Here is a 20,859-nt window from a genome sequence, read left to right on the forward strand (position 1 = left end):
GGAGGAGAGCCCTTGGCCTGAGCCTCCTTTCGCTGTGAACAGGAGAGCCTCTCGGTGCTCCAGCACAAGACACACAAGTCCTACTAAAGCCCTTGATTACTGCCCCGTGTTCCAGTTTGGAGGCCTTACTGTAAATAGCTGTGTTTGTGGAGGAGTGCGTGTGCGTGTGCGTGTGCGTGTGCATGCGCTTGCGCGCGCTTAGGGAGGAAGTGTCTAGCTTTCTGGCCTCTAAGTGCCTTGCCCCCAGCAGGTTTGCTGGACACAGTGAAGATCTGTATCTAAGATCTACACCTGAGTAAAGCAAGGACAATTCCTCTTCTTTGGACACACTGGAGGCTGGGTTGTTCGACTCCTTCCATACCCCAGAGCAGCAACGGGCAGCCCTGTAGTGGCCAAAGTCTTGTCTGCCCTGCCCTCACCCCCACTGCCCTCAGTAGGTACAGCCTTTAACTCCTGGCCTCCCAGGGAACTCAGCAGCCTGCTGCTCAGCTCCTTTGGTGGCTTGCTTAAGGAGAGCCCAGTCCCATCCCTGCTTCCCGTCTGGCAGAATTCCTGATAAGGCGTCTGGGAGGCCTGTCCCACACCCACACCCCTACATCTCCTATCTCAAATCAGAGAGCTTTGCTTGCCTCGCCTGCCTTGAGCTTTGGACTTGCTGTTTTGCTTCCTAATTGCTATTCCTCAGTCCTTGCTAATCTGCCTTTCCTCTGCTGCTCACTGTCTTGCAGTCCTCCTCTTTGCTAGCAGCCCGGCAGGCTTCCGCCGAAGTACCGACTGCGGCAGACCTTGTCAGTGCAATAGAACAGTTGGTCAAAAGCAAGCTGGTAAGTGGGGGTCCTGGAGGCAGGTCTGCCTGTATCTCACCTGTGTGTGGCTGCTACGGCCCGGCGTCTACCGGCCTTGTTCCCCTTTGCTCCAGCCCTCATTCCTGCTGCACGACTATTTCCAGCCAGTGGTGCTTTCTAAAAAGCTGTGCCCTGCAGTCCTTTCGGGCTTTGTTTGGGAATGGGCACGGGCAATTAACAGGTTGTTTTGGGATGGTGACCTTGATGAAAGGTGAAAAGTGTTCAAGGTAAAATAGCCTCCCTGTAAGCCTGCCACACTGGCCTCCAGGGAAGAGACTCTGGAACAGGGACGGCGTGCATCTGGTTAGCCCTGCAGCTGACTTTGCTGCTGAGACGTAGAGCATGTCTCGTGGTTCTTTGACAGCACTGAGTCATGTTTTGGGGGCACCTCAGGGAGCCTTCTAGCTTGTAGTCTTACACCAGTAGACTGCTGATTAGGAGGGGAATGGGCGCACGTGCATGGGTCCCCCCACCACAGGACAGTAAGGGAGTTGGTGCCTGTGCCATTAGGAGACAGCTTCTTCCTGGGTGGAGCCGTTCCTCTGTGCCCCTAGTTTTATATTTGAGTGTGTCAGTGCAAGATGACAGTTGGAAGCGTCTGCCTTTCCTTTGCTCTTATTGATGTCGCTCACTTGGTTTTTATTGCAGCTCTCATTAGGATAAATGTCTGTGCTTCTGCCAGGCTTCTGTTGGGCAATCCTGTTCATCAGCGCCATTTAAACTCTTCTCCATTTGCCAGGAATGAGAGGACAAGAATAGATGCTTTCTAGGGAAAGCTGCCTGATAATAATTTTAATTACAAGAGCTCTCTTTTTAAACATGCAAGCTCTTCTAGACTACCAATGAAATTTAACACATATGACACTCCTCTTTTCCTTCTAACTTACCTTCCTAGTTAAAAATAAAAAAAACATAACTGGTGTTTTCAGTAACTAGTGTCAAACTCTGGAAAGTTGTTCGTTTCCTGCCTTCTCTCCCTGTCCCGTTGCTGGGAGTTTATTGCTCTCCGGGCAGTGCGCTGACCTTTCAAAATATTAACCACTCCTCCCTTGCTCTCCTTTCCTCTCCACACTGACCATTCACCCTCTTCATTCTTCAAATACCATTTAAATTTTCTTTCCTTACCCTCAGTTGGTTAGAGTATCATCCCTATATGCCGAGGTTGCAGGATCGATCCCCAGTCAGGGCACATACAAGAATCAACTAGTGAATGCATAAAATAGTGGAACAACAGCTCAATGTTTCTCCCTCTCTCTCCTTCCCTCCTTCACCCTCCCTTTCTCTATCGCTCTCAAGTCAATCAATTGATTAGTGGTTTTTTTCACCTTAAGTCTTTTTTTTTTTTTTAGCACGTGCTAGAGAGAGAGACACACAGACAGGGACAGACAGAAAGGGAGAGAGATGAGAAGCATCAACTCATATTTGTAGTATGTTAGTTGTTCATTGATTACTTTCTCATATGTGCCTTGTCCAGGGGGCTCCAGCTGAGCCAATGACCCCTTGCTCAAGCCAGAGATCTTGGGCTTCAAGTCAGCAAGTTTGGGATTCAAGCCAGTGACCATGGGGTTATGTCTATGATCCCACACTCAAGCCAGCAACCCTGTGCTCGAGCTGGATGAGCCCGTGCTCAAGTCAGCGACCTCCGTTTTGAACCTGGGTCTTCAGCGTCCCAGGCTGATGCTATATCCACTGTGCACTGCCTGGTCAGGCAAAAATCATCCTTTTTTCCCCGTGCATTTTCTCTTTCACCACCTGAGACTGGACCCTGACCTTCTTTCACCTGGACTGTTGCTGTGTCCATTGCTTGACCTTTCCCCACCCTGGTCTGCCTCCCCAGCCTCTCTCTCCTGTTGGGTCCTCCACAGGCACTGTTACAGGGGTCTCCAAACTTTTTACACAGGGGGCCAGTTCACTGTCCCTCAGACCATTGGAGGGCTGCCAAATACAGTGGTCCTCTCACTGACCACCAATGAAAGAGGTGCCCCTTCCGGAAGTGCAGTGGGGGCTGGATAAATGGCCTCAGGGGGGCGCAGTTTGGGGACACCTGCTCCTCCCTCAGAGAAAGATCATGGTCTCCCTTTTGACTACACAAGCAGTCATTTCCAATGTGGAGTGCCTTCAGATACATGAGACGGGTTATTGAGATTCAGGAAGAAAATAATAGAATCTCTTTATCTCATCATTTTAAAATGGTTTGTATATGTTTTAATATGTACACAATGGTAATACAGTAGCACAGATGTATAATTTATAATGTTATTTATATATGCTTTGGGAATTCATAATCAAAATTATGCTTACTGATAGAGGTATATAATCAAACTTTGGAAATCGCTGGCCTCTAAGAGAAAATCCCAGAATTCTAATGTTCTGTAGCCTCTTCTCCAACCTGTCTTTCCAGCACCCACTTGTCATTCTGGGTGACAATCTCTGAATTGTTTTTTTCACTGTCCCCAAATACACGTTTGGCTTTCCTCCCTCCAAGTATCTCTTCATACCCATTCCACATTCCTGGAATGTTCTTCCTTTTATTTTTGCTTTTCTGAAGCATAATAGTCCTTCAGGGCCCCACTCAAATCTTGTCTCTCCACAAGGGCTCCCATGCAGCCCAGGCCGACGACTTCTGCAGTCCCACAGTAATTCCTCTGTGAGCAACGCTGCGGGACAGCTCTCAGAGGGGCCGTTGTGTTATTTGTTAAAATAACTTAATCTTTCATCTGCCGGTAGACAATTTGTCATTCAGGACATCAGTTTCCCCTCCCCTAGTGTAGACAGGAGCCTTTCACACTTATACTCACATCAGTAGACCCTTGTTTCCTAAAGTCTGTATGTCTTTCACATTTTGGATGGCCTTTCTCCTACCCTCAGCACTCTTAGGAGTCTCTGCTCGCCTCCAGTTTGTGTGAGCAATGGGTCTGCTGTTACAGATGTGAGTGCAGATATTGAAAAGTCCCCCGAGAGCAAATTACCGAAGGAGAGGGAGCGTAGCGTGGCGGTGGAGCGGATAGGCCCGGTAACAGGCTGTCAACACGGGTCGTTGGATGAACAGCCTTTCTGGGGTGAGTTTACCATAATAAGGACTCTAACTTATTCCACCAGTAACTGCTTTTTGAGGACCTGCAGTGAGCCCAGAATTACAGAGGTTTTTTTGGCTGAACACACCCCAAACCAAGCTCGTATCACAGACAGGAATGAGGGAGCAGTGGTTTGGTTTCTCAGAATCTTCTCACCAAAATTCAGTCCTCGTCCTTCCTCTGCTTTCTCTTCCTTCCCATCCCCACCGTGCCCGCCACGGGGAGACGATGGAGCCACGGCGGGGGCTTGTTTCCTCAACCACGTTTTCATCTCCCAGACCTGTATTTCTATTCCTCAGCAGCTCTTTAGCTTAGAAGAGGGTGAGACCTAGAGCCCATCAAAGTTCAGGGGGTGTGGGGTTATCTGACTGTAAGTGCAATGGCGTGACAGCTGCCAAAATAGCCAGGGCGGTCACAGGCCGGGTTCCTGAAGGTGCAATGTGCCGACACAGAGAAGTAACAGCCCCATTGTGCTCTCAGACCACACCTGGCATGAGTGATGTGTGAGTCACGCATCAGGTTCTGAACCTGGCGTTTCAGACCATTCTGGAACTCAATGGAAGTTGTCCCCGAGAAGGTAAGCAGTACCGTGTGGTCCGTGTCTTTGGAAGGAGAGCTGAAGGAAGTGAGGTTAAGAATGAGGAGGAGTTAGGAGAGAGAAGACAGAGCTGTCTTCTAACAGTTGAGCACTGCCGTGGGAAACAAGGGTTGGTCTCAATGCTTATTTTGCTCCAGAGGGAGGAGCCTACACCTGTGGGTGGAAGTTATCTTAGTTCAGTGTAAGAACTAATAAGGCCCCCTTCGTTGTAGAGTCTGGAAATTTTACAGGAGCATCTACTATACTTGGACTTTTATATCTAAGGCTTGAGTTCTGTTTTGGTTACTTAAGAGATGGCACCAAATTCTGCACTTAGATTTCACCTGGCCCTTTTTCTCTCCCCAAAAGCCGTGATGAGCTCCTTGTGTTTCTGAGTTTCAAAGCTGCCCTAAATGCTTTATGGTCTTGATGCCCCAGGGATTCCTCCCCGGGAAGCTGTGATCTCTGCTGCTGGAGGGTGGCCGCTGCTGTGGACTGAGAGGGGCAGAGAAAACCCCTGGAGCCCTCAGCGTCCTTGGGCAAGTCCCTTCAGACAAGAATGGGCACTTCTGAGTTCTCTCCTGCCAGCCTTGGTCTTTAACCAGTGCTTTTGTTTACCAAGAGAGGATGCCCACCTACCTCCCCAAAGAAAGCTAACATACTTTTACTAGGTTTTGTGTCAAGGTATTGTCTTCAGTTTGACTCCCCTGCTTTCCCTATGTGATTTTTCTTTCTTATTTTTTTTTGTTGTTGTTGTTTTTTATTTTTTTTGAGGGGTGGGAGTGACAGGGACAGACAGGAAGAAAGAGAGATGAGAAGCATCAGTTCATAGTTGTGGCGCCTTAGTTGTTCATTCATTGCTTTCTCATATGTGCCTTGACCGAGGGGCTCCAGCAGAGCCAGTGACTCCTTGCTCAAGCCAGCGACTTTAGGCTTAAGCCATTGACCATAACGTCATCTCTGTGATCCCACACTCAAGCTGGCGACCCTGCAACCCTGTGTTCAAGCTGGATGAGCCTGCACTCAAGCTGGGGGCCTCAGGGTTTCAAATTGGGTCCTCAGCATCCCAGGCTGATGCTCTATCCACTGCACCACCACCTGGTCAGGCTCCCTGTGTAATTTTTAATAAAACTTCTAGACAAGTGGGCTGAGAGTGGTGGTAAGTGTTTAAGGAATCAGGAGAAATAGGTTTTAGTCCTGCCTCTGCTCCTTATTGTGTAGCCCCGAGCAAGTCATAGGCTACTTGAGTTTTATCTCATTTATCAGCAATGCTAATCTAATCTCAAGAGAGTTATGATGAAGTTTGAGTAAGGCGTGAATATACTTTGCAAACCGATATACAAGCATCCTGCAAACCTAGCTCTTAGCTAACTCGTACATACTGTGAAGGGCAGGGAAAGGGAACCTGGTCCTACTTTATCTTCTGGTTTTACAGAAGATACACCACGCCCTGGGCACAGGGACACAGTATTTGTCAGCGAAGATATTAGTGGTTGGATGAGTGTTGCAGAGTAATAACAATCTATACCAGCGATTTTCAACTGGTATGCTACAAGAGTTTTTAAAACGTGCAATACCTATTTAGTCAGGGGCACTGACCTCTTCCCTTTAGATTGTCAGATTAAAAAAATGACAACAGCCAACACAACAATAACCATCTGGTATGAATGAATCAAAATTATATCTTTTTTTTTGTCATATCATCAAAATATATATATATATTTTTTGGTGTGCTGCAGAATTTTAGTAATTAGTTTTGTGTGCCATGAGATGAAAAAGGTTGAAAATCTCTGATCTAGACATATTCAGTTTTGAAATTCAGAGATATTTTCTTCTAGACTCTTTTTAAATAATGTAATCATAGAGTATGCAAATTTTAAGGCCTGTTTTCTTTACTTATCATAGCAGGGACATTTTCCCAAGTCATGAAAAGGAACATTAAGACTGATCTGTCTAAAACTTAAATTCAGTGGTGTTACTTTTCCGCTTAAAATTTTTCTGTCATTGGTGTTTAAAGATAAAGTCTCCACTTCTTGCCCATGCTGGGTAGTTCAGTTGGTTAGACCGTTGTTCTGATTTGCTAAGGTTGTGTGTGGGTTCAATCCCTGGTCAGGGCACATATAAGAATTAACCAATGGGGGGAAAAAAAAAGAATCAACCAATGAATGCATAATCAGGGGAAAACAAATCAATATTTCTCTCTCTCCCTGCCTCTCTCTAAAATCAATAAATAAGTATATAAAGTCTCTACTTAATGCTACATACAAGGCTTCTTATGATCTGACCCATTCATACTTCTCCAGGGTTATCTATATATTTCATTCCCAACTCTTCTTTCCCCAACACCGACTTACCCCCAACTCACATGCCACAGTTATTTGCCAGCCTCCGACCTCCTCTTCAGCTTAACACCCTACACCCTGCCTATACCAGGCAGCGCTCAGCAGCCCAGGCAGCCCAAGTTCATCCTTTACTCCGAGCTGCGCTGGAATAGCCTCCCACTGGTCTATCCAACAGTCTTTTTCATCTCTCAGGACTCAAGTCAAGTTGACTCTCCCATTTAGCCTTTCTCTTATTTTTCACTCCACCACAGAGCTGTCTACTCCTTTTTTCATCCTCCATGGTACCTTGTCTGTCTGGAAGAGCATCCATTGTTGCTTGTATTACAGAGGGCACGGAACCATATCTTATCCATCTTTATTTCTCCAGCACTTTGCAAATATTCAGCATGTAGATACACATTTGCTTTAGTAAAAACAAATGATCATTTACAATACTGAACAATGAATGCTGTGCCAGGGGTGTGTTGAGGGTGGTTATAGGAGCCCAGAGTGTAAAGCCAGTATCCATGGCCACCATCACAGCTGCCTGGCCCATGCAGGTTCGCATTAGATTCGGACAGACGGTAATGAAACAACGGAGCCAAGAACTGGTGAGCCATTACCTTTAATCCTAGCTTGCACCCGGCGGACAAGTAAAAACATACACTGGGCTCCAAAACCCACTCATTCAGTGCTCACAAAGCTACTGACTTATCCAGGTTTCCTAGAATCAAAGGTTTCTAGCTCACTTGCCTTATTCGCCTCTGTTCCCCATCTCCTTCCTTCTCTCTGCACAAACTCTGCACTAACTGGCTTCTCCCTCAGCACTCCACCATCTTGGCTGCTTCTCTTGGCCTCCTCCACGTGGCCTTTCTCTGCTCTCCTACAGCATGGGCTCCTAGAATGTAATCACTGTTCCCTGGAACAACGTGATCTCTCTTCCTTTCAAAACCTTTTGGCGTGAAAGCCCTCCCCCAACACACATTAATACATTATCTCGCCCATCCCAAGCAGGAAGGACAACTAATATTATCACCTGGGCCACGGGCTTCCACATGGGTAGCACCATCTTTAGCAAAGTGAACATAATATATTTTATCTGCCCAACACAGAGGAAGGGTGTTGTATGGGTATGTGATCCAAGATCCAGCGGACAGGAAATGTGCTCATTTTTAACATGGGGACAGCCTTCCTCCACACTTAGTCTACTTTTTTGAATTCTATTTGCATTTGAATTCTATTTGCATCTGACCTTGGAGCAACTATAGGAGCACCCATTGTGCAACTTTTGTACACCTTTTCCTCTGCCTCCTGAGACTGTTGTGACCTGAGGCCTGGCAGGCAGAAATTCTCCCTGTGTTGTGCACAGCCCCCCACTCATCACCAGCCACCACTGCCCGCTCCCCCCCCCCCAGGAGGTGCACAGACAATTGAAGATCATCCCTAGTGGTCCCTTGAGTGGCACATAGTGTCCCAACTCTAGCACAGAGAGCTAAGTCCTCAGAGGGAATCACCGGGGGTAGAGGTGGGTGGGGAGGGGTGGGTGGGGAGTGAATTGTTATATTTATAGCCAACCTCATTATTTGAGGCAATCTCAGCTGTACAGCTTAGTCAAACCCCCTACTTCCCTGTTCCTCTCTCACAGCTCCGCCCTCCTCAGCTCCACCCTAAACAGAACTTGGGCTTCTCAGCAGGTCAGGCAGGAGATGGAACATGTTTTTCTGCCTGCCACTTTGGACTCCTCAGGTGTTCTGCAGAAGAGCTGAGAACGGACCATGCCAAGCTGGATGTCCCCCAGGAGGGCCTTGTAGGCAGAGATAGAAGCCCGTTTCCCAGGCCTTGCAGCCAGCGGTCCTGCCAGCCAACGGGCTGCAGAACAAAGGCTGTAACAGCACAATGGGGTGGGGGGAGGGAAAGTAAAAGGCATGTAATCAGATCAATCACCAGCTGCATCCATCTGCCTGGGAGCTTGTCTCTGGTGATGGCACCAGGGACATGTCACATGCTGTTGAAAAGCCTGCCTGTCCGGTGGCTTGTCAAGCCTCAGCACCAGACACTCATTTTCTTAATAACTGGTTACAGAACCTGAACCTATAAATTTAGCTAAACTCTTCTTGACCTTTCTATATTTTTAGCCTGTGCTGCTTCTCTGGATAATGGTGTCCATGGTTGATTACTTGTTCTATAAAATACCTTCCTGTCAAGTTAAAAGAAGCTCTCTTTCTCAGGCTTATAAACCCTGTCCTCTTCATTCCAGTTTCTAGTGTGGGTAACAAATTCCTGTTTGGCCCTTAGCACGTTCTGTTGATTTGGGGGTGGGGTGAGGGGAAAGAAGGTTGACGTCTCTTCTGAGCTTTAAATGTTTCAGCTTCAAGTTTTCATCTTCTCCACCTGTTCTCACATTGGGCACCTTGTCCCTTTTCTGTCTCATTTTGCTGGGGTTTTTTCTACCTCGGTTCAACCTGTGTTGAAATACAGCGGCTGAGGGAGCTCACGGCAGATGCTCCAGTGCGGGTTGATTCAGACCATCCTGCTACCTTTGATCTCTGTGACCTCAGACCGTAGGGCTGATGCTTTCGAAGACTACTGAAGGGAAGCCTTTCCTTGTAGCCACGGCAGCTGCTGTCCACGGGCATCTTGTGTGGAGATTTGGGATTCGTCCCTGTCTTTGTTTACAGCTCGCTCACATGGGCTCGATCCTCAGTCTTACTGTTCCTCCGCACTGCTTCTGCCAGTTTGCGTTATGAAATGCCACGTGTCACCGTGTGACTGTTCTTCGTGGGCACTTTTATTCCTTAGACATCTGTACACAGGAAAATTCTGATTTATGAATTCAGTGTGGGATAATTTTAGCTGTCTCACTTACGATTGTCCTGTCACCGGCAGACCTGGGGTGAGCATCCTTTACACTTCACTCCGTCTAGAGCACCGGGTTCATCCCTTCTTACATGTTTCTCAATCCGGTAGCAACTTAGTCAAAAGAAATGAAAGGGATTAATAAATGAAAGAAAGTGCTTGGTAAAGAACCTTAGCAAAGATGTTTTTAGTTAAGACTAAGTCTATTTACTTCTTCAGGAAGAAAACAGTGTAGCTGATTAAACAAACATGGTTTTGAACAAACTAGTTTTCCTGTCACTACCCTCCTCTTTATCATTTGCATTTGGTGTTCCTACAACGACTTTCTTTTCTCACCACTTGTTTGGTGTAGAGTGGCAATGTTGAGCCTCACTCCAGAGCTCTTACCTAGAGACAGATCACTTTGACAATTTTTGTTGTGTCTGGTGTCTGGAAAATTGGCAGGCAGCACGTGACGCCAAGCATATCCTGATGGCCGGAGCAGGTGGCACGCTGGGCTCCCTGCTGCAGGGAGGTGGGAGTCTCTGGTCGGTGGCACGCTGGGCTCCCTGCTGCAGGGAGGTGGGAGTCTCTGGTCTCCTGGCACTTTACCGAGGTTCAGTGAGAACAGCCTTGGCTACCGATCTGCCAGGTTGCCTGTGGCCGGGCTGGGAGGACACGCAGCCTTGCAGGTGACGTCTCAGTGTATACTTCTCTAAGGCTGTTTACTCTTCTCTTTCAGAGCCTGGAAGGAGGCTCATATCAGGGGAGCTTGAAAGACCCAGCAGGCCTCCTGAACGAGGGGATGACCCCGCCCACCCAGACTAGAAACCTGGAAGAGGAGCAGAAGGCCAAGGCCCTGAGAGGCCGGATGTAAGTGGCTTTCCCTCATCCCACCCTGGCACACATGAATGCAGCGGGCAATGGGCCAGGGTCGCAGGAAATGTGGGGAGAATCAGAGAGGGATTTGAGAGCCATTCAAGGGAAGAAATGCGGGGTCCACAAGCAGTACTAGTCCAGGCTCCATCCCAAGAGAGCCCTCAGTCTCCCAGCAGACAGTTTAAGATAAGAATACCACCTGGACACAGAGCTGGACTTCATCTCCAGAGGGCCCTTCCAGCCCCGGGTTCCCACTCTAACTTCCCTGTGAGTTTTCTTTTATCACTTTCTTCCAAGCAGTAACTTGGGCTGTGCTAAAGATATATTTCATTGCTGTCATTTGGCCTTGCCAGTTCCTTCCTGTGGCCTACAACACATGATTGTGTCTTAGGCAGGGGCATGGCTGGCGGTGCTGGATGCTGATAAAGAAGCGTGTGTTCCCCACTTCCTCGCCATCGCCCCCAGGCCCCAGGCCCTAGGCCCGGGATCGGGTTGCTTCTCTGTGCCATGTAGACCAAGAATTTCAGATGAATTGCTTCCTGGGTTCAGAACGGTTACAGCCCTTGTGCAGGGTCCCTCTTTAACATCTCAGAACTTGATCCCTTCTGCTACTAGGGCCACAGATGCAGTTGTGTGGCTCCAGGCAAAACCCTTTCAGACCTGGATGATCGTGTCAGACTCCAGGGAGCCGCACGGCACCCAGCCTGCCCCATGCACAGCCAGCAGTGCTTTGTGTCCAGCTCTTTATGGTCGGGACAGAAAGAGAAGTGTTTGGCTTTGACGCCTCGGGGACTCCAGAGAGCTCGTCAGAGCAAGTTCCCAGGCCACAAGTGACAGTGAAAGAACAGACTCTTTGGACTCTTGTACAGCTGGGTTCAGATCTCAGCTCTGCCATTCACTTTGTCTCTTGGGCACTACTACTGCCTGAGTGTTTTCATCTGTACACAATAGGGCTTACAATCCCTACCTTGTTATAAGCACGAGAAAACCCCCAGGAAGCAACTGGCATGAAGTAAATGCTCTAAGAGGAAGAATTCCTTAACAAGAAAGAAACCAAGAAAGCAAATGTCCTTGAAGTTGTTAAATCCCACGTCTGGTGGCGGGTAGGGAGGGTGTGCATTCAAAGCTGGGATTCTGGACTGTCTGCAGTCTGTTTTGCTGGCCTTGCCTGGGGATTCTGTCGGCCAGTTACCATGGATACCTGTCTGAAGAATTGTAGCTTCTGTATCTCGAAAGCTTCAGTCGGTATCTCTGAGGTCTCAAAGATTGGTTATCAAGCCAACGTCTTTCTCTTTGTTACACAAAGAACAGAGCAGAAATGCAGGAAGAAAAGTCTCATGTTGATCACTTGGACTCAAAGCTTTCCTAACTCAGTTTTGCCAAAATGGGTGTCATTCTTTCTGCCCCGTGTCTGTACAGTTGCTCATTACAGGTGAGGGGGCAGAAGCATAGAGAACAGGGAGCGGAATGCCGGGTTGGTTGTGAGTGGCGTTCTTTGTCTGACTGCGGCGTGCCGTCTGGGAAGGCCCCCGCCGCTCAGTGCTGGCCTCTCGTAGGGAGAGCAGTAGAATGCACCTTCCCGGGGGGTGCCGTGTGTGGGCTTCTGGGTGGTCTTACCACAAAGGCAGCAGAGGAACTCTCCTCTGAACTGAAATCTGACGATTTCTTGCTTCTCAGTGAAGAGGAACCTTCATTGTTCTTAACCTCCTGCTCAGGTTTGTCCTGAACGAGCTGGTGCAGACAGAGAAAGACTATGTCAAGGACCTGGGGATTGTGGTGGAGGTGAGTAGAGGGCTCCGGTTGGTCTGGGGTCGCCCCACCGGGCACGCTGGATGCTAGCTGGGCCAAAGTGTTTTACCTTGAGCGTGTCTAGTTGACTCTTTCCAGGAATGTGCAGAAATGAAACTAAAAATGGTAATAGATGAACTAGGATATGTAGGTACGGTTTGTTTGTTTTTTTCCTCTTTTCCCTTGAATATTGTAAGAGGTTTAGAGGGGGGTAGGGACCCAAAAGTTGTGGCCTGTTAGTTGGAGCTGAGTTCGTCCACCTTGTTTTGGTGACCAAGTTTCTGTCTCAGAGCTTTTCATTGGTGCTTATCCAATGAAACACCGAGAGCCGCCTGACCTGCACTGCGCAGGTCACTTTTGTGAAACCTTGGGGCTTATATGCTTCCTTAGATTCTAAGGAGAATTTATGACTACCAAGATGACAGGCAGAGAAAAGAGCGCCAGTAAGGCAGGATTGACAGACCCACAGTTCCCAGTCATCTTGGCAGTAAATCAAACCGCTCTTTCTCCATAGGGGTTTACTTCAGGGGGGTTTAGACACTGGGATGAGAATGTCTAAGACAGTAAAGGGGTAATTTAGATGGCTTAGAGCCCTGTTGCTAAATATCTTAAACAAAAGAATGTCAGTTCTAAAAACTGAATGTCTGGTATCTTAGTCATCTGCTGTTTCCTCACGTTGGACCTGTAAGTCCCCACCCTACGAAGTCTGCTGACTCAGGGTTTGCGTTTGCTTATCCTGAACCTGGATAAACAAACCGACCTGGCATCCAGAGGACCTGAGTTCTAATTTATGGAAGTTACTCTCTTCACCTAGGGAGAGTAGGGCGGGCAGGGGGAGCGCAGCCTCCTTATGCAGCAGCCTAGGAGGTAGAGGACCCGAGAGTCTGGAGGCTGAGCTCCGGAAGTCAGACGGCAGTGGTGCCGCGGTGGGATGGGTCACGTGGTCACGGAACTCCCCAGTGCCCTGGCTTTCCCTCGGTCAGACGGGGACGAATGCTGCCTGTGCAGCCTCCACGCTTGACCTTAACCTGTTGAGTAGTGAGTTTTTTTCATGCTCGCTGACCACCGGGAGTGAGTTGTGTTGTTTTTTTTCAAAAAATGAAATTAGGCCTGACCTGTGGTGGCGCAGTGGATAAAGCGTCAACCTGGAAACACTGAGGTTGCCAGTTCAAAACCCTGGGCTTGCCTGGTCAAGGCACATATGGGAGTTGATGCTTCCTGCTCCTCCCCCTTCTCTCTCTCTCTCTCTCTATCTCCCCCCCTCCTCTCTAAAATGAATAAATAAATAAAATTAAAAAAGAAAATGAAATTAGTTCCAGGTATAGTTTTATTAACTTAATATCATGTTTGTTTTATAACCAATTTAAGGAAACAAGAAGAACATACATTTACCTTCTTTTAATGTTGCCTTACACATTTTGGAAATAAATCAGTCGTACTCTGGGTGGTCAGGAGGCACGAGGACGTACATGAATGTTCGTACTACTCACAGGGTTAAAGCTGAAATGAGATTACACATGATAACACTTTACAAGGTCTGAAGTATTAATGTATTAAGACTTATTTCTAGGCCAAATATGTCTAGTTCTGAGTCTTTAGAGACATACAACTTGAATGGGGAGAAGGGAGAGGGGCAGGTGATTTCTTCTTTGTTCTGCTTTCTTAAGGGGGCTGGAGACAAAAGAGACCTGGAAATTCATAACAGCTCTGTGCCCCCTCTGCACAGGGCAAGGTCCTGGTCAGACAGTGAGCAACCACAGAGCCCTTGCCCTCAAACTCATGCAGAGTGGGTGCCCACGCAGGGCTGCCGTGTGGTGCTCTGTCCGGAGAGCGTTCTCGTGAGAATGCTCAGCCCCTCCCTGCCTCTGCCCTCAGGGCTTCATGAAGAGGATAGAAGAGAAGGGGATCCCAGAGGACATGCGAGGAAAGGATAAAATCGTGTTTGGAAACATTCACCAGATTTATGACTGGCATAAAGAGTAAGTACTACATCGTCCTGGCGATCGGGCGTCCCAGGAACCCAGGCCTCCCCGCCTCCCCCACCCTCCCCCCGCACCTGCCCTTAGGGGCTAGGGTTTAGGAAGAGTCTTCTGTCCTTTATCTCAGCCTTGGGAAAATACACAGTGCTGAAGAATGTGGCTTCTTTCTTTTATCCCCTCCCTCCTTTCAGTTTTTTCCTGGCTGAACTGGAAAAATGTATCCAGGAGCAAGACAGATTGGCACAGCTCTTTATTAAACACGTGAGTGTTTCCGGCACCTTCCCTCCCCCCTCCCCCCTCCCCCACGCCAGGCTCACTTACATGCATTTTACATTCCTCCCTTCCCTCTGTTCGGCCTTGCTACCCTTCTCTGAGCGGTTTTCCTTGAGCTTTCCTGGCGTTTTGGACAATAGGCTCTTGCTACTGCATTTACCCTTCTATCCTGGATATGTAGCCACCCTGGTGTGTCTCTAGGGCAGTGGTTCTCAAAGTGTGTGCCAGGGCGCACTGTGTGCCCTAGAAGATTTCCAGGTGCGCCCTATGGTATTCTAGAGAAATATGTGCCTGTTGGGGACCAAAAAACCAACAGGGTGTTTGGAGTTTAGATTTTTAGGGGACAGAGGTGTGGGGGATTGGCAGTAAGCTGACAGTCTGCCCAACCCCCCACCTCACTTGCCTGATTAGGTTGCAAAAGGCTGTTAAGCTGTGGTGCTGGATTGTTTATACTACCCCCATGTTCCCCAGAAAGAATGGAGGCAAATTTCTTCTATCTTTGTTTGATGTCAAGTTAAGATGATACATATGGTGGGGGTTTTGGATTGATGATTAAACATAAGGAATTATCTCTTGAAGCCTTTGGATTCTATAAAAGAAGAACATGTGGCAATATCTAAAAAAGCTTTGAATGTTTTACTACAAATTTCAACATCCTATTTATGTGAATTAGGATTTTCTACCCTCAACATAATTAAGAGTAAAAAGAGAGGAATTCTTCAATGTATTGATGAGGAAATGAGAGTTTGCCTTTCAAATATTATATATGCCCAAACATTGAAGAAATTGCTAGGACACATCAGGCTCATGTTCCTCATAAACACAAGAATGAAAAAACTTAACACATTCGTGCTGAGCCTGCCAAATTTACTAAATCTTACTAAGAATGTATCTATATAGATATAAAAAGATAACTTTTTGTCGTTTTTTTAATTTTTTAACCCTTTTTTTTACGAATTCTAAAAAACATAACTCAAAAAATGTAACATAAAAATGTTTTTAATGTCAGAATAAATTTAATTTTGTTGTACTTATTTTGTTTAATTACCATAAAAGCATGCTTGGACTTTATATTTTTTCTTTAATATTTGACTTAATCATTATAACATATTTCTCAAATTTGTACATAGTGCGCCTACAATTATTTCAAAACGTTTGAGAACCACTGGCCTAGGGCGTGGGCCACGCCTTGGCCCTCTCCGTGGGTGGGCCTGGGATGCCCCGGGGCACAGGGGTCTGAGCACCTGTCCCTGCCTTTCAGGAGCGGAAGCTGCACATCTACGTGTGGTACTGCCAGAACAAGCCGCGCTCCGAGTACATCGTCGCGGAGTACGACGCCTACTTCGAAGTAAGCCGCTCGGCCCTGCTGCCTGGGGCGGGGGAGGGAAGGCAGGCCAGGGCAGCCACGTTCAGAAACACCACCCGCATCCATCCACAGGTGGCCCCACACAGCACTGATGGCCCCTTCAGGACAAGAATAGCTGCCTCCACGCAGCCATTAGCTTCGTAGCTAAATTCTCATGAGCCCCTCAGCTTGAGAGGCGCTGAGGTGGCCAGCTGTGTGGATTGCTCTAGAGCAGGCGTCCCCAAACTGCGGCCCCCTGAGGCCATTTATCCAGCCCTCACTGCACTTCTGGAAGGGGCACCTGTTTCATTGGTGGTCAGTGAGAGGAACACTGTATGTGGCGGCCCTCCAATGGTCTGAGGGACAGTGAACTGGCCCCCTGTGTAAAAAGTTTGGGGACATCTGCTCTAGAGCCTCCGTGTGCAGGGTGACCGTGACACACAGAGCCTGCCTCCGAAGCTCCGCTCCCCTCACCTGGCCCGGGGCAGACTGCCCACACCTGCCCTCCCCAGCCCCTGGAGACTGCCCACTGAGGACCCTCCACCTTGTGAAGCCGCTTGCAGTCACCTCAGAGTCTGCTTCCGTTCCCGGAGGCTCGGCCAAGCACCTCAGAGTGTTTGCTCTGCCCCAGCCTGGAAGTGTGTACCTTGCTGGAGGAGAGGCAGCCCTCCCTGGGGAAGAGCCTTGCCTGGAGTGTTTGCAGGTCTGGGTAGAGGACCCCAGGCTTGTCGTGTCCTAGGGGAAGCCCTTCATTCCCGACTGGGCTCTGGAGCAGCTGAGAGAACAGAGAACCCATCCCTGCTTGTCCCCCAGGACTACGGTGAGGACACGGGATGAAAAGTGATTGACATGTAGAAGGTGATCATGTGTGTTATATATTATTAATAACAAATTAGCAGTTGTGTAGGCAAGTCTACCTCTCAGGTGGTTTGAAGATTCTAAAACTTGATTGGCAGACCCAAAGGCCTGTTTCCTTGCCCTAGGGCCTAGACTCTGATCCAGAGCAACCCGACCTGACTCTTTGGGCCTTTTTTTCCCAACATAGTTCCCTTGTGTTTCAGGAGGTGAAACAGGAGATAAACCAGAGGCTGACGCTTAGCGACTTTCTTATCAAGCCCATTCAGAGAATAACAAAGTATCAGCTGCTCCTCAAGGTAAGAGCTGTGAGGCTCAGCCAGAGACGGGTCTTCAGGGGCTCCGAGTTGGCAAGCGGCCTGCTTGACGCTCTGTCTCCACCACACTATTCCTGTTGGTGTCTGCTGGTGACTTGTGTCAGCTTGGCCCCAGATAAATTGTATGCTTCTTGTTCTCGCCTTTAAGGTTGGTTAATTCATTTCCTTTTTTCAGTTTCTTATTTTGTCACCATCACTAACTTAGTGCCTTTAAAAAATAAAAAATAATAAGAGCATAAAACCAGTGGAATACAAGGAAAAAGGAAAGGAAAGGCCCTAGAAACCTTAGATGGGTAATAACTAAAATTTAATAGTATTCTACTTTTTTTTTCTCTTATGAGCAAGAGAAAAACAAACAGACAGGAAAGGAAGCAGATGAGAAGCGTTAACTTGTAGTTGTGGCACCTTAGTTGTCTATAAATTGCTTTCCCATACATGCCCTGATCGGAGGGCTCTAGCCAAGCCAGTGACCCCATCACCCCCACCCCCTGCTCAGACCGGCGACGTGGAGTCATGTCTATGATCCCTGACCCCCATGCTCAAGCTGGATGAGCCTGCCCCCAAGCCACAGCCTCGGGGCTCTGAACCCGGGTCCCCGGTGTCCCGGGTCCACTGCATCACCGCCTGGTCAGCCATATTCTACTTTTTTTAATAGTTTGATTTGGTTTGTCTTATAGAAATAGGAGGTCATGAAGAAGGGTTTAACTTCCCTTTCTCCCATCCCTTCTTCTCATAATCCCCTTTTCTTCTCTACTCACAACTTTCCCTCTCCCCTCCTTCCCTTCCTCTCTCCCTTTTCTCATGGTTTTGAATCTTCGACTATTTGGTTATTTTCACTGTGATGTACGAACACTATGACTCATAAACTTTACATCTCAGCCACCTCAAAGCGTTGCCATCGCTGTTGGGAGGGAAAGTCTTCTGTGGGTTATCGTGGTGTTTATGATACTAGGTTTTTTTATAGCGCTCTGACTATTCTCCTAACTGGTCTCACCCTCCCCGCACCCTTCCCTGCTTCCCACATGCTAGGACTTCCTGAGATACAGCGAGAAGGCTGGTTTGGAGTGTTCAGATATCGAGGTGAGAGTTTTCTGCTTGTAATGCTGACTGTCTTAGGGACACTTAGTGGATGCCATCTGTCTCTAAAGGGGAAAGGTTATCCCTGGTTGACCGAGGGTCCAGGCTGACTCCTTCCAGCCAGCATCTGTTCAGCGGGGTGAGGACTAGTGAGGATGGAAGACTACAGCGAGTGTTTTTCTAGAACTCGAGAATTCTGCCCTGGGCCAGCTCGGAGCTTCGCCCCAGTGGTAATCTCCTTGTGGCTCCCGGTGACATGTGGTGGAAAGAGGGTGTCTGAGCCCACCAACATCCTTCATAGACTGGGCATTCCAGTGTGCAATTGTATCCCTGAGTCCAGGCAGTATTGGAGGCTAACTATGTCTAAAGTATTCCATTTTCACCCCCTCTTGTGCTCCCAAGGATTACTCCTTAGCTGAAGTCCTTTGAGACAGTGTCACCAGGAGGATTAGTTTAAGCCAGAGAGGCCACAGACCACTCTGGCAGGTTATTTCAGGTTAAAAGCCATTGTGTCTCACCAGCCAGGCTAAGCTGTTGCCTGGGCAGCTAAGAAGCACCAGAGAGGACATACGAGAAGGAAAGGGAGTTGACAGCTGCAAGTGGGAAGATAGGAGGAGGCTGGGTGGGTGGCGGTCCCCCGCGTGTGGTCACTGACTCCTGTGGAGCCCCTGCACTGATGACCAGCACCCCCACCTGGAGCACACCGTCCCACAGTCCTCTAAGAGTGGGCAGCAGGGACCAGTGTCCTCTCCCAGAATGAAGGAACTGACAGGTGGTCCCTGCCTTCTAGCCTAAAAGTTCCCCCTCCTGAGCTGCTGTTGTTCTTTCCTGCAGAAAGCAGTGGAGTTAATGTGCCTCGTTCCAAAGCGCTGCAACGACATGATGAATCTGGGGCGCCTGCAGGGCTTTGAGGTGAGCTCTCCCGCTCTCCCTCCTGGGCAGCCGGAGCCCAGGCCGACTTCCTGTGCCCGCCTCCTCTGCCGCCTGCACTCACCGCCTGCTCCTTTGTGCCTGGCCCCTCGCTTCACAGGCCTAGCGGATACATCTATTTAGGATGTCCAGTGATGGGGCAATTTAGAAAGTTACAGAGGACTCGACCAAGCTGGAGTCAGAATTCCAAGAAGGTTGGAAAGACCGCAAATTTTTTATAACTGGACCTGCCAATGACCTCTTTCCTCTTCTTTCTTGCTCAAGAAATTCTGGCTGTGTGATGCGAAGAGAACCAGTGGGGAAGTGGAACACTTTTTTGAGAGTGGTTCTAGCAAACAGGTCTATACAGTGGCTGGCTTTTCGGTTAAATGAAGATTTAGAGCTCTAAAACACCAAAGCACACGTTTCTATTCTGTTCTCAGAAAAGAAGAACCAGATTTTAGGAGAAACAACTAGTTGCTCCCAAGAATTTTTTTTTTCTTTTCATAGAGAGGTGAGAGAGAGAAAGGGGGGAGGAACGGGAAGCATCAACTCTAGTTGTTTCTTGTATGAGCCTTGACCAGGCCATTGGGGTTTTGAACCAGTGACCTTAGTGTTCAGGTTGATGCTTTACGCGCTGCGCCACCACAGGTCAGGCAGGATTTTGGTTTTAATTGATGGACTAGTGCACTAGGGCTGCCATGACAAAACACCCTAGACAGGGTGGCTTCAACAGCAGACATCGATCATCTCACATTTCTAGAAGATAGAAGTCCAAAATGAAGGTCCAGGCCAGGGTTGGTCCCCCTGAGGGCTGCAAGGAAGGGTCTGCTCAGGCCCCTCTCCTCGGCTCGGGGGTGACGTGGCCTTCCTCACGTTCACACGGACTCTGCACCCCTCCTGTGTCTTTACCACACCTTCCCTCTGTGTCAGATTGCCTCCCTTTATAGGGACACCAGTCATCCTCACTGAGGGGTCACTCTAATGACCTCACTTTAACTTTGTAAGGACTCCATCTCCCAATAAGATCACATTCTGAAGTGCTGGGGGTTAAGATGTCAACGTATGAATTGTAGGGAAATACAATTCCACCCATAACAGTGAGCCTTTAAAGAGCAAATTGAGCCCTGGTTGGTTGGCTCAGCAGTGGAGCTTGTGCCCCGTGTGTGGAAGTCCTGGGTTCAATTCCCAGTCAGGGCACACAGGAAAAGCAACCATCTCCCCATTCTCCACCCCCCCCCTTTCCCTCCCATAGCCATGGCTCAAAATGGTTCAAGCAAGTTGGCCCCAGGCACTGAGGATGACTCCATGGACTTGCCTCAGGCACTGAAATAGCTCAGTTGCTGAGCAACAGAGCAGGGGCCTCAGATGGGCAGAGCATAGCCCTGTAGGGGGTTTGCCAATTGGATTCCAGTCAGGGCACATGCGAGAGTCTGTCTCTCTGCCTCTCAATTTTTTTTAAAAAAAAGAAAAGAGCAAATTGATTTTTCTAACAAACTTAATAAGTGGCTGTTATTTGTTTATATCCAAATCTCATATATTAACTCAGTGGTAGTCAACCTGGTCCCTACCACCCACTAGTGGGCGTTCCAACTTTCATGGTGGACGGTACGGAGCAACCAAAGTATAAATAAAAAGATAGGTTTAACTATAGTAAGTTGTTTTATAAAGATTTATTCTGCCAAACTTAGCGGAAATCTGACATAAAGTACTTGATAAGTAATTATTATTATTATATGTTTTAACTTGCTATAACTCTGCTTTATAAATTTTATAAAGTAAAGT

At 48.2% G+C, this 20,859-nt stretch overlaps 1 protein-coding gene across 14 annotated transcripts in view; it reads left to right on the top strand.

The window, feature by feature from the left end:
- Positions 1–20,859, top strand: part of LOC136379841 (kalirin-like) — a 231,801-nt gene that overhangs the window by 154,790 nt on the left and 56,152 nt on the right. For 8 of the 14 annotated variants that reach the window (XM_066347443.1, XM_066347446.1, XM_066347444.1 and 5 more), the window contains 9 exons: positions 729–824; positions 10,395–10,525; positions 12,247–12,313; positions 14,195–14,298; positions 14,490–14,559; positions 15,833–15,919; positions 16,978–17,070; positions 18,118–18,168; positions 19,000–19,077. In XM_066347443.1, coding sequence (XP_066203540.1) covers positions 729–824; positions 10,395–10,525; positions 12,247–12,313; positions 14,195–14,298; positions 14,490–14,559; positions 15,833–15,919; positions 16,978–17,070; positions 18,118–18,168; positions 19,000–19,077 — 777 coding nt within the window. The remainder of the gene's footprint in view (positions 1–728; positions 825–10,394; positions 10,526–12,246; positions 12,314–14,194; positions 14,299–14,489; positions 14,560–15,832; positions 15,920–16,977; positions 17,071–18,117; positions 18,169–18,999; positions 19,078–20,859) is intronic. The other 6 variants (XM_066347447.1, XM_066347448.1, XM_066347453.1 and 3 more) reach the window with 1 other exon arrangement.

This window comes from Saccopteryx leptura, chromosome 8 (assembly GCF_036850995.1).
Source record: "Saccopteryx leptura isolate mSacLep1 chromosome 8, mSacLep1_pri_phased_curated, whole genome shotgun sequence".
In the NCBI taxonomy this organism is placed as follows: Eukaryota; Metazoa; Chordata; class Mammalia; order Chiroptera; family Emballonuridae; genus Saccopteryx; species Saccopteryx leptura.